This window comes from Stegodyphus dumicola, chromosome 4, assembly GCF_044657685.1.
Source record: "Stegodyphus dumicola isolate Sdum_Otavi_A_Nest chromosome 4, ASM4465768v1".
NCBI lineage: Eukaryota > Metazoa > Arthropoda > Arachnida > Araneae > Eresidae > Stegodyphus > Stegodyphus dumicola.
In genome coordinates this window covers 205,548,988-205,562,135 of record NC_140771.1, presented here as the reverse complement: position 1 = coordinate 205,562,135, position 13,148 = coordinate 205,548,988, and the positions used below count along the sequence as shown (strand labels likewise).

Genomic DNA, 13,148 nt, shown 5'->3' with positions numbered 1-13,148 from the left:
AAGTTGATAAAAGTTTGCAGCAGCAGCTACCAACTGCATTGCTTTTCGCAAGTTTTAAAATAACACTTTATTTCATATATTTTGTAGTGAAGAGATTAAAACTTTGATATCCAAGAACAATTACAACCAAAAATTAGATTATATGGAGTAGCTTGCTGACTTGACATTTTTAATCGATATCACTACAAAACTCAATGCAATAAATACGGTTAAAAGCTCAAGTATCCAGAAAACTTAGATGCTGAACTCTGGATAGTTGAGCATATAAAAACAATTCATGTTAGAAAAGCCAAATGAATGGGAAAATTTTCCACTCTAAAATTATAAAAACAATCATTCTTGTTACCAATTTGAATATTAAAAGGCTACACTTAAAGTTAATATAAGATTTCAGGGAGAAAAAAACACATTTCAGTCCTAAAAAGGCAACATATTTTGATTATGATATATTCCCCCAAAATAAAGTTGGTGGAGATATTGCCAATCTTTCTGTTAGAAACTTAACTGACAGACTATTCAGTTAGACACCAAAGAGATAAATTACAGATGTAACATTTAAAACACAAACTGCTTATAATCTTTCAAGTTGCACTGCTATTTGCTATTGTTTATCTATTTCTAAAACTGCAGCATTTTTGTAGGGGGGGGGGGGGGTTACCCAGATTTTGTAACTAAAAAATTCTATTCATTTCATGTAGTCCTAAATATTACTCATTTTGTCAGAAGAGGGAAAAACAGAACTAATATTATTCTTTACAAAAATTAAACGAGCTTATGCTCATCTATTACTGGCGCTAAATCACACTGTCTGGTGACAATGCATATGTGTTGATAGTATTACAAACTCTATAATAGCATTACAAATCTCTCATTTTCTAAATTTTTCACGGCAAAATTTTTTCTAAAATTTTAAAATATTTCAGTTAAATGAATGCCATTTAGGCTTTTACTGTACCACATTACAAAGAAGAGAAAAATATGTATTGGAAAAGAGCTCAATATCTGCTTATCTGGCTACAATTGATTTGTGGAAGAACAACTTAGTGGACAACTATCAACATTTTCTGTTATTTACCCTCATTTTAGACCAACAATTTATTCTGCATTATGATCCATCTAAGAATGCTACAAATCTTCTGTCATTCAGCTCATAATTTAAAAGATTTCAAGACCTGTTTTCCATGGAGCCCATATTTCACAAACATTCTTTCTTGGAATAAGGCATAACAGAAATGACATCAACCCAATGAGGAGGGGGGGGGGGATAACAAATCGAACGCAAATTACAGACTTTTATTCTTTGCCCTGATATAATATTCAAAAGCACTGAAAATAAATGTAAAGAAGTTTTTAAACTAGGAAATATTACTAAACAAAAAAAACTTAGGTGCACACCACCAAGGACTTTTTTTTCGGGGGGGGGGGGGGGGGGGGGTACATAGCTTTGTGAGCAGATTTCTTCACAACTTAAAATAGCATAAATATGTTAAAAGAACATGTGAAGAACATGGTACTGTAACACTGAATATCAGAATATATGTCAAATTTTAATAAGTTGTCAGATAACAATAATAACAAATGACAGCCACCTAGATGGTATAGTGGTTAGAGGAGCTGACTGTGATACCAAAGGGCCCATTTTCAAAACCCAGCGAAGGCATGGATGTAAAATGTCTCTTCGGAGGAGGTAATGGGCAGCCATCATAATAAAATGACCATTGCTTCAGGCCTTTATAATGGCAAAAGCCCCCCCCCAAAAAAAGATGTAATGAGATAAATTACAATGTAATACTTTCTTGTACTAGTAATTAGTTTTAGTATGCACTTTTCTTTATTTTCTAATTAGAAATAAAATTAGTCTGAACCTACATTCACATTTCTACATTTCAGTTTTCTTGGCTGATTTTCTTCAGTTTTTTGCAGGTTCATATTAATTTTCCTTATTACTTGGAAATACAAAATTATCCAGTAAAATCACATTTTCATGAAGTTATTTTTTACACATAAATTACTGGATGACCACGAAGCACAAAAGAAATTTAAAAGGAAACTTATCGCAAAACCAATCAGAAACCACTGCTATAAAGGTATCATTCCTTGAACTGTTTTCACTGATTTAAATATGTTTATAATATGTTCATTTGAAAAGAGTAAAAACTACTTTTTGGCTCTTTCTGAATAATGCTGACCAAATATTTTAAATAACTAATAATGCAAAAATGATAGTAAACACTTTCACAGAAAATTTACAATGATACAACTTGAAGAACACAAATTAATTTTTCTGAATTTTAGTAAGACTGTACATCTATTATTTCATTTCAGAATGCTACTATTTTTAATACTGTAAAAGCCAAACTATCTCGCACTCAACTAACCGGAAAGCTCAACTAGAATATTTTCAAACGCATTGGAAGAAAAAATTCTTTCTTTTCTATTTCCTAACATGTTACCTTCGATGACTTTGTTTCAGTCATGTAAAATAAATTTAAAGACAATGACAAATATTTCATCAGAAACTAAAATTAGTTTTTACATTACATTTAAATGATCAAATTCTTATCGAGTTGTTAAGCCAAGATTTGCCAAAGCAATAGAACACAAAAGTCTTTAATCCGGACTCGTCAGGACTTCGATTCCGGATTAGGGGTTTTTCCTGATTATAGATCATCAATTTAAATCTGGTAAGATGGCATGCAGAAATTATAAAATTAAAAATATGAAATCGTAATTTATGAAATAAAGAGCAATTATGATCTAAAGGGTATCAAAATTTACAAAAAAAAAAAAAAAAAAAAAAAAAGGCTTAATATTTATTTGTTTACTTTATTAAACATTTCTTTCAATGTAAGTTGTTTCCTTTTTTGTGCAAATAATTTCTCTTTAATTCTATAAAAAGAATTTCTTGTTCAGTTACAAAGTTCCACTATTCAAGTCCTGTAATTGCTGTGTCGAGAATACCGACTAATTTGTCAATCGAAATTTTTTCGTTTTCAATAACCTCTCTGTCACTTTCTTCACTATTGGAAGTGGTACATCGAAACATGCTTTCACTTTGTAGATCCTTTGACAGCTCCAGAATCGGAAATTCTTTTTGACGTAATCGAAAGTTCAAGCTTACTTTTTATAAAATTGCTCTAACAGTCTGCAAAAAAATAATAAGCTGGATCCAATTAGAACATTAAGGAACAAGGCAATCTGCCACATTAACTGAAATAGATAATTTTAGGCTAGCTTATACCGTCCATTATAAGTCCTATAATTGCTGTATCGAGAATACCGACTAATTTGTGAATCGAAATTTTTTTCGTTTTCAATAACCTCCATGTCACTTTCTTCACTATCGGAGGCGAATTATAATGACGAGGAATTTGATTTAAATCATATCAAAGACTGAGTATATCGAGATGAAATACTACATTTAGTAAGGAATTATAAGCCAAATAAAATAAAAACATCTGCCCTGAAGATAAGGATAGTGCTGACAGATCAACTTCCAGTTCATTGTGCGCCGCAGTGTTCCCCCCCTCCCGCCGCAGAGCAGCATGACATTGATAAACAGATTTCGGAATGGTTAGATAAACAAAGGATTATGCCTTTATCCATTTTTTGCAGCAATTCCATTTTTTGTTTAATGGACTTCGAAACATAATTTCGCTTTGTAGATCCTTTACATATTAGTATATATATATCGGAAATTTTATTTGACATAATCGAAAGTTCAAGCTTACTTTTATAAAATTGCTCTAACAGTCTGCAAAAAATAATAAGCCGGATCCAATTCGAAGATTAAGGAACAACACAATCTGCAACATTAACTGAATTAGATAATTTTAGCTTAGCTTATACCGTTTGTTATACATTAAACGCGCATGCGTAAACGTATTATGCGCAAGCACACACGCATATTCGCAGCCGTAAAGGTCAACGTGACGCATGCGCAGAAAGTTTGTAGCTTTGAGGTCCGGATTATGGGTGTCCGAATTAACGACTTTTGACTGTATTACTTTATAATCTACATCATTCTTGGACACATGATGCACTGCACAATTTTGTATGCAGGGATTGATGTAAATCCCTGCATACAAAATTGTGCAGTGCATCATGTGTCAACATCATGTGTTCGATAGATTAAAGGAGCTATTGCTTATTTAAAGTATATTTATAGTTATGCATCTTTTATCTTATACACACATAAACTAGTAAGTAAGTATCCCTGCTTATTTATGAATATATCAAGTAAATTCTTCCATGTGTATTAACTTGTGTAAACAGTGAACAACAAACTGCAGGATTTTCCAGTTAAATGTCGCAAAATGTGGTAAATTGTTTATATCATGTGAATAGCTGTGCCTTTTACTTAAAAACAGATCACGTATCAGACTGTTCTCTCTATATATATACACAGAGAGTTTTTATTTAAAAACTAAATAATAAATTTAACTAGGGCAAAAAAAATAAATTTAACTAGAACAAAAGTTGCAAAGCGCTCACGGCTATCAACAATCTCATTCCACAGATCGGAAAAATTTCAAAACTTGATCTCAGCACTTCTCATACGCCTCCCCTGCCTTTACAGAATATTTAATTGTATCTTATTTAATTTTTCATACTCTATATATATTTATTAGATGTATTAATTACTTAGTAAAATGTATTGTGTGTGTGTTTTTTTCCTATCCACTCATTATGAACACTTAAAATATTCGATTAACAACTCTCTCATAGTCACCCCCTTTTTCCATTTCCGACTCCACGCACTACTCGACCCAGACATTGCACTGTCATGATCCATGAGGCCTTAGTATCATTGAGCCAGACACGCCGCATTCTAACAGCGACATCCCGGCGATAGGGATATTGACCGATTGATTTTATTTAAAAAACAAAACAGAAATTGCACATATTCAGCATCACATGGGCTGGTAAAAATTATCTTTTATCGAATCAGATTGGAATCACTCACCAAAATAAATCAATAACTATAAATTATACTTCATAACTTACCACTCGCTAACAGTTACATTAAAGAAGATCAGGAACAGGAAGTGAACCAAGAATGATAGAAGATGAAGATCAGGAGCAGAAAGTAACACCAAGAATGATAGAAGGATGAAGCGAAGAGCAGAATCGAACTAGCAGCGAGATTGGAAAAATTCACTTAACTGAACCACTATCTACCTATACAGATTTGTTTCAACTTAGACATGAAGATTACCTTAAACTTTCTTTCTACACAGAGTGGTTGCTCACCAGCGGCAGGGTGTAAAGTCGCTGAACACTGACAGTTTGGTACGTGGTTTGAATTCTGGCAGACTGGCTATCTACATAGGACTTTTTTTATGGCTTTCCAAAAGTCTATACGAGCCAGTTTCTCTTAGAAAGTTTTCAACTAAGGCATCCATCCCCTTAGCCCATTGGCAGATAAACCTTGATTGCTTTGCAATAATCAAATTAACAAAATTACACAGGGTAAACAATAAAATTCTATAATAAAAAATGTTCAAACATTTCAGAAATGATAAAATTAAACTCATTTTCAACACAGAGGGATAAACATTCTTTTCTCCCTTAAAATGGAAATCAAACATTTCTGGCATGCTTCCAAAAAACACGCAACAGGTAAACATTAAAAGAGCTACTGTTCCTTTTTGATGAATCCCAGTTTGCTTGCTCGATAAAGTGATGTTCTTTACATTAGTTTACGAATAAAAAGTACATCCATTGTTCACAGCTTCAGAATTGTGTGCATTGAAAATTATATATTTTACAATACATTACTGTCATTACAAGTTTCATTTTTACCATTGAAGTTTTACTATTGTTACAGTTACTGTCATCTAGTAAGATTTTACATATTGTTATGGTTAATGCCATCTAGTCGATACATATTTGTACCAATATTTATGCTTCATGCTAAGTGGCGTCCTACTAACAAGAACATATCCGATTTGTTTGTATGTACAAAACAGTAAATAGGATGTCAGAAAGTGCTTGGAAAATTTTTTCTTCTCTTATCAAAGCATTTTCACCATTTCGTAACGCCCACTACAGAATGAAATGCTGTTTTTTGCTCATATCCTACAGATACAACAAAAGAACTTACAAAAAATACTATACTTAACAGTAAAAATTGGTTTCGATGAATAAATCTGATATTAGTTATGCCAATTTCTAATTTACGTAGGTTAGGGCAAAAGTCATGGCATCTTATTTTTTTTCTTAAAGAAACCAGTCCAGTTGGAAAATGTGACATATACAGACGAAAGGACAGGGTCTTAACTACATGTGTGGACAATGAATAGCACTAAGTTGACATGACAAACCTGGGCCTAAAGACCCTCAGTGTAATCCTCTACTACTGTCACCACACGCTGCCAACAATGTGGAAGGCACTGAATACTATCAGCCTCAGTATTTGCCGCACCATGTGTAAATCGGGTCATCTGTTGGCGCACAGCATTAGCAATGTTCTCTCGTGTTACAAACCGCCTAGCATGTATTCGTTCATTAATCTTGGGAATGAGATCATAGGGTAAAAGGTCAGGAGAGTACGGTTGGGTGCTCCAATTCTTCCCATCCCAAAACGTCGGAGTAGCTACCGTACACACTCTGCTTTATGTAGTCATTATGTCATATGTAGTCTGCTTTATGTTATGCATTGTCGTGCAGAATTATTGCACTGTCCACAAGATCCGGACGTTTATCTCGAACGCCAGGTCGTACCAGAAAGTCCCTGTAGTACTGTGCTGTCACTCTTCTGCCATGAGGAACAAAGTGGCAAACAATGACACCCCTGACGTCATATGCAACGATCACCATCAACTTGACTGGGGAAGGATTCTGACGGACCTTCTGCTGCCTTCGTGATGCAAGATGTCGCCACTCCGCGGTCTGACGTTTCAGTTCTGGTTCGTATGAACTGGCCCAAAATTCATCGATGGCCATTATTCGTGACAAGCTGACTGATTTCAGAGCACAGAGACATCTGTTGTTCTGCATACACACTATGCCTGCAGAACTTCCACACAACACATATACGTTTTGTGATCTGTTCACATATCTACAAGAAAAAAATAATTGCCATGACTTTTGCCCCAACCCTTACATTTGATTACCTAAAATAAGCAGATTGCTATACATGGATGTAACTTTCAGTTTTAGTGCTTAGATTTTATTTATCAAAATGCTTAAGTGTATGTACCTCCTAGTAAAAATCTCCTTGATAAGAAAGTATACTTATCTTTTAGATTTCTGAATGCTTTTTTTATTAATAGAATTCCAATGTGAATTAACATGAAGACTGTTCTGCACAGTATTGCTCAAAATATGCAGTTTTAAGATTCTCTAATGATTTTCAGTCTAGTCAAATATAAATATTCCTTTAATGACCATTAAAATCAATGCAATAATTACACCTTTTATCAAGATGTTTTTAAAAAATTCAAAATGTTAAATTAAATAACATTAACCTCTCTCTTAATCAGAATCTAAAGTGAAGAAAAAATACAATTTTCATAATTCTAAATTACCAAGAATAAAAAATCACATGTGTCTATGTAAACTGCTATGCATGTAATTCAGTATTTGTATGATCATAACCTCGCCTTTTATGTAAATTTGGATTACGTAACTGTGCAAAAGTAATGAATAACTTCTTGTATTCAAATAATATTTCTGAGGTAGTGTAGTCCCTTGTTTATCATCATTAATGTTCCTTCTTTATTTACCCAGAAAATGGATTTAAAACTTAAAGCCAATGTATTAGTGATAAATTTGGGCTTGCAATTACTTTAGATGGAACATTGAAAATAATGTATATGAAGACAAAAAATTATATCAGTAATAGTTCAAAATATAAACCAACATTCTACAAAGATAAAACTTTACTTTGTTAAAAATATGAAAGGTGTGGTAATGTTGAAGTGCACAAGCATTACCAACACAATATGCAGTGTCCAATTTCAGAGATGGGGAAACAGCTCTGTTAATAGATTGAGGATATGATACAGAAGCAGATATAGTTGAGTTTTCTAATTATCCAGGAAAAGATTAAAGCTTTACAAATAGAATTACAAGAAAAAGTCAGCATCATAAACACAGTAAGTACATTTAATCTTACTTTAAAATAGGCCTTTATGGTTGTTGCCATTTTTTTAAAGCATATACGGTGAATATGCAGTTTAATAAAATACATGAAAATCTAAGCTTTAGGCATTCCAAAGAAACCCATGATAAAAGCAAAAGTTTTGAAATTTTTCTAGTAAAAGTGTATAATACTTATGAGTTTTTACTTTACATATAATTGAAATTTTTACAATAAAATAAATTTTATTAATTCTCAGCGTGGTACTATTCTGTTTGAGTGGCATCAGTTAAAAATGAAGATAAAATGAGAAAAAAAAATAATGCTACAACACGCCAAATAACATGGCTAGAGATTTCTAGTTCTCGTTTGAAGTATCATCACTAGATATTTTATCATATTTCACCATTTTTTTTTAGCATGATGGATTACACAATTTGACAATTACTTAATGATCAAAAGGCTGTCATAAGATTATTTCAGGACAAAGGAATAATTCATAGCAATAGACTTTGTTCTCAAAATCGCCTGATGAAGTTTACTTTTGACTCAAACGAACCTCTCCTATATGATGGTGTTACGTACGTTTTTGCTGTGGAAAAGGATTGAAAACCAAAACATGGTTTGAAGATTCGCATTTTCCTTTCCTCGATGCCGTTCGTTTTATCTGTCTGTGGTATCAAGAACTGACATCGACTGAATTTTGCTAACTTCAGTTAAAAATCGGACATAATACAACAATAAATTGGAATAGCTACTTTAAAATCTTTTTACAAAAAGAAAAAAACAGTTCGACGTATTTTTCCAGAACAATGGATATTTGGGACTTGTGCAAGGAAAGCAATGCGGATGGCAGCATCGTATTTTCAAACTGCCATAATAGATGTAAAAAAGGGGAATTAAGAAATGCTGGATATGAACATTTTACTGTGAATCACAGCTATAATTTTATAGAACCCGAAACTAGATGACATAGCCAAACTGTGGAGTGATTGTGGGGCAGTGCTAATAAAATAGTATCTTCAGTGTTACCAGGGATTTTTTGTTTTCAGTCAAGAAATGCCTATAACCTTTAACTGTTTTTCATATATATTAAGCATAATAATTTCACCATTTTGAATACATGGAAATATGCAGTTATAGTCATCAGATGTTGCACCAAATAATGGCCAGATTACAGATCAAAGTAATTTCCATTTGTAAGCTGTTAGAGGTCTAAGATTTTATTTTTCAGCACAGATGAACAGTATAAATAAATTTGAGCACTTGTTTAGCGTTTTAAAAAAAGTAACTCCTGCAAGATTTAAAAACTGAATTTGTACACACACACAAAAAAAAAAAAAAAAAAAATTAAAAATTGATCTTTCAGAAAACATACGGAATGTCCGAATTATTGGAGGTAAAATATATTCAATACTACGAATTTGAAGTTTTCGTACATTACCACACTATCAAAACAAATGCAAATACGTTTAAAACACGAAATTATTTAAGAATTTACCGAGATTAGATTTACAATCACAATGCATGATAGCAAATTATACAAATCGAAATGAAAAAGTTTCACAATTGAATAGCATACATGAAAACCATCTAACAAGATTATGAGTTACTTTACTCAAAGTCAATTCAAATCAAGTAATCACTTTTAAACCGACAAAACAAATCTCGGAAAACTTGTAACAGGCAAGATTTAATTAAAAGATTTCATTGGGTTAGTTAGAATAAATATTACATAAAATCTCAAATTATAAAATCATAGATCCGACAAAAATTATTTGTTACCTTCAAATAAATATTTTCCATTAGCACGTATAAGATTCAAAACCAATTAATACGTAATCTCCATAACACAATTTAGGCATGAAAATCTGATGCTAATAATTAAGGCCACGTAATGGCAGCAAACGTCTAATTTTGAAGTGTTTGCTTGAATCTAAATTTCCCAGAACCAAGAATATTTTATACAATTCACACTTAATACAGTTTAATTCTATTTAAGAGGTCAACATTTAAAAACAAAAGTAGAAGAATCTTAGCGAGGGGCGTTTCATACATAATCATATTACTAATTTAAGAAATTCCTAGCCGATAAATCGCAATAAAAACCTTATTCTTATCACAAATATGAAATTTTCACGAGTCGAAATCCATAATTTATTATTTTAAAAATTTCAGAGGTCAGTTAATATAACTTCATAGCTTTCCCGGTTACATATCTGCGGTCATCAGCCTTCTAAATACTATGTTCCATTTCAAAAACTTACTTGCAAGTGCTCTTGAAAATGTATTGGTAAACCTGGAGACGTCATGATGAACACTTAACGTTCCAGAAAAAATGAAATAAGAGAGAGAATAATTAAAGTTTAATGTATTTAAATGTCCAACAGATTGACATGTAACCACCTACAACCTCCACCGCACCACGGCACAAAATGGCGTTTACTGAAACCCGGCTTCTTCACTATGAAATTATTTTTCAAAATGAAAATTTTTTCATTTTGCATAATGCAAAGTTTTCAAAAATCAAATTCAAGAAAATATTTAAAGTTTTATTTACGTTACCAGTAAACGGTTAAAAGCTTATATCTGACTTTAAGTTATTAATTATGAAAGTGAATGGGCGTTTAACTAAAAATTGCAGTTGACATCCTAAATATGTATCAATTATAATTTTAAAATTTCCAGTGTTAGTTTGTTTATGCACTATAATATTTAATGCCCAGAGATAACAGGCAACTCGTAACAATGTGGGATTTTCCTTTAATGAAGAGCCGATATTAAGCCGGAAATCCTATTTCGTAATTCATATCGACTAGAAATAATACAAATATTTCGTACGTATGTTAATAAAATATGGGATACAAATTTTTGTTAAATAATGGGGAAAATATTAGGGAAGTCACATGGAAAAGTTTGTTGAGTAGCAATGTGCAAATGAGGGGTAAATATATCCTTCATTTGCACATTGCCTCAAATACATCTTTTATTACCAAAAAATAACACAAATGACTACAAAAATTTTTAGTTATGTATATTGAAAATCACACGAACTAGACGCATTACATAAAAATGCAAATAGTATTGCAAACTAAAGATATTAAGTATTGAGCATGCATTTTGCTTTTAAATCTCAAATGATCCGTCATTAAAGACCTGCCTAAAATATATCGGCTTGATCTTCTCACTAATATAATTATTTCTTACATTGTGGTGATGGCGATAAGGAGCGCGCCTTGCGCCCTCCGATAAGTGTGGCAACCCTAGAGGAGAAGTTTCTTACGAGTAAAACGAGGAGAGCGAAACAGGCCGGCTGTCAGGGAGTGTGTGCGAAGTTCCGAAATAAAGCTTAATTTTTATTGTGCACTATGTCTTGTTAATATTTATATTAATGCAGTAAGAATATAATCTGTGATATGGAATGCGAGGATTGGTGGTAAAACATATAGGTAACAATATGATAGGAATCACCATAATGGTAACCCGGACTGTGTTAAATCAGGCCGTATGAACAGTTCTCAAGCACTTTCGGTTTTGACTACAAGCCATTACTCAAGATCTCCAAACCAGAAGTAATATATTACACCGGTTTTCATCCTTCGGATCACAGATGAGTAGTAATTATAGATCATTTTATAATTCTGTTTTCTACTTATCATTTAATTTCATTTTCTTTAGTTAAATTTTTGCTTTCATTTTGGCTTAAAAACCTTCCACAATGTCTGATGTTCATGCCGTCCAAATTACGGTTTATAACCGATCAGACCCATCTTTATGGTTTATTATGTGTGAAAGTACCTTTGCTCTTGCCACTCCCAAACCTATCACAGAATCCATTACTAAATATAATTATGTAGTTTCTCATCTTCCTCCAGATATTGCATCACTGGTGAGGGATTTACTTATGAAACCAGATCCTATTGATCCATATACAAAGCTCAAAACTGAGTTAATAAATCTTTCAGGAGAATCTTCTCAGCAAGAAATTCGCCAATTATTATCTGGAGAAGAATTAGGTTCTCGAAAACCTTCCGATTTGCTTAGAAATATGAAACTCAAGTTTCCCGTCGCCTGTTCGTTCGTGACCGTAGAACAAACCTTTCATTCTTGGTCGATACCGGCTCTAACGTGTCCTTACTTCCAGCAAATAATTCTCAAAAACGGAATTCTCCCCAACAAACACTTGTCGCTGCTAATTCTTCCACTATTCATGTTTATGGGCTAAAAACACTTTCTTTGGATTTCAAATTAAGACGACAGTTTACATGGACTTTTCTTATAGCAAATGTTAGTACACCCATTCTTTTAGCAGATTTTCTCCATTTCTTTGAATTGGTGCCTGATCTCAGAAACAAATGTCTCAAAGATTTAAGAACACAGTTTAAAACCGTCGGCTGCGTGAAAAATGGAAGCATTTATTCAGTAAAAACTGTATTTAGTGATACACCATATCACAAAATTTTAAAAGAATTCCTTCAATTACTAGATTACCAGATCCTAACCAACCTGTTAAACACAACACCGTTCATTATATCTTAACTAAAGATCCACCTGTGGTTGCAAAACCTCGTCGGTTAGCTCCAGATCGCTTAAAATAGCAAAACAAGAATTTCAAACTATGATGCAATTGGGGTATTTGAGACCTTCGAGCAGCAATTATGCATCCCCACTTCACATGGTTCCAAAAAAGGGAAGTCTGGAATGGAGACCTGTAGGACATTATCGAGCATTGAACGCTTAAACAATAAAAGACAAATACGCTATTCCATGCTTGGCCGATCTTACTCCTGCATTGCACGGTACTAAAATTTTTAGTCATGTTGACCTGATTAAGGCATACCATCAAATACCAATTAACCCAGCCGACATCCACAAAACCGCCATATGCACACCATTCGGTTTATTCGAAAGTACCCGTATGCAATTCGGCTTATGCAATGCATCAGCGACTTTTCAACGTTTTATAGATGAAGTCACGCGGGATTTAGAAGGTGTTTATGCTTTCGTCGATGACTTGCTCATAACTCTAAAGATTCTGAGGAACATTGCACTCATTTGAAAG

The 13,148-nt window shown here is 32.9% G+C and overlaps 1 protein-coding gene across 4 annotated transcripts in view; it reads right to left on the bottom strand.

Moving 5' to 3' along the window:
- Chc (clathrin heavy chain) overlaps positions 1-10,535 on the bottom strand; it is a 75,263-nt gene extending 64,728 nt beyond the window's left edge. For 3 of the 4 annotated variants that reach the window (XM_035376537.2, XM_035376536.2, XM_035376538.2), the window contains exon 1: positions 10,354-10,534. In XM_035376537.2, the coding sequence (XP_035232428.1) occupies positions 10,354-10,398 (45 nt within the window). In that variant the 5' untranslated portion in view covers positions 10,399-10,534. Of the gene's footprint in view, positions 1-10,353 lie in introns of all 4 variants that reach the window. The other variant, XM_035376535.2, reaches the window with a different exon arrangement.
- Positions 10,536-13,148: the final 2,613 nt, after the last annotated feature.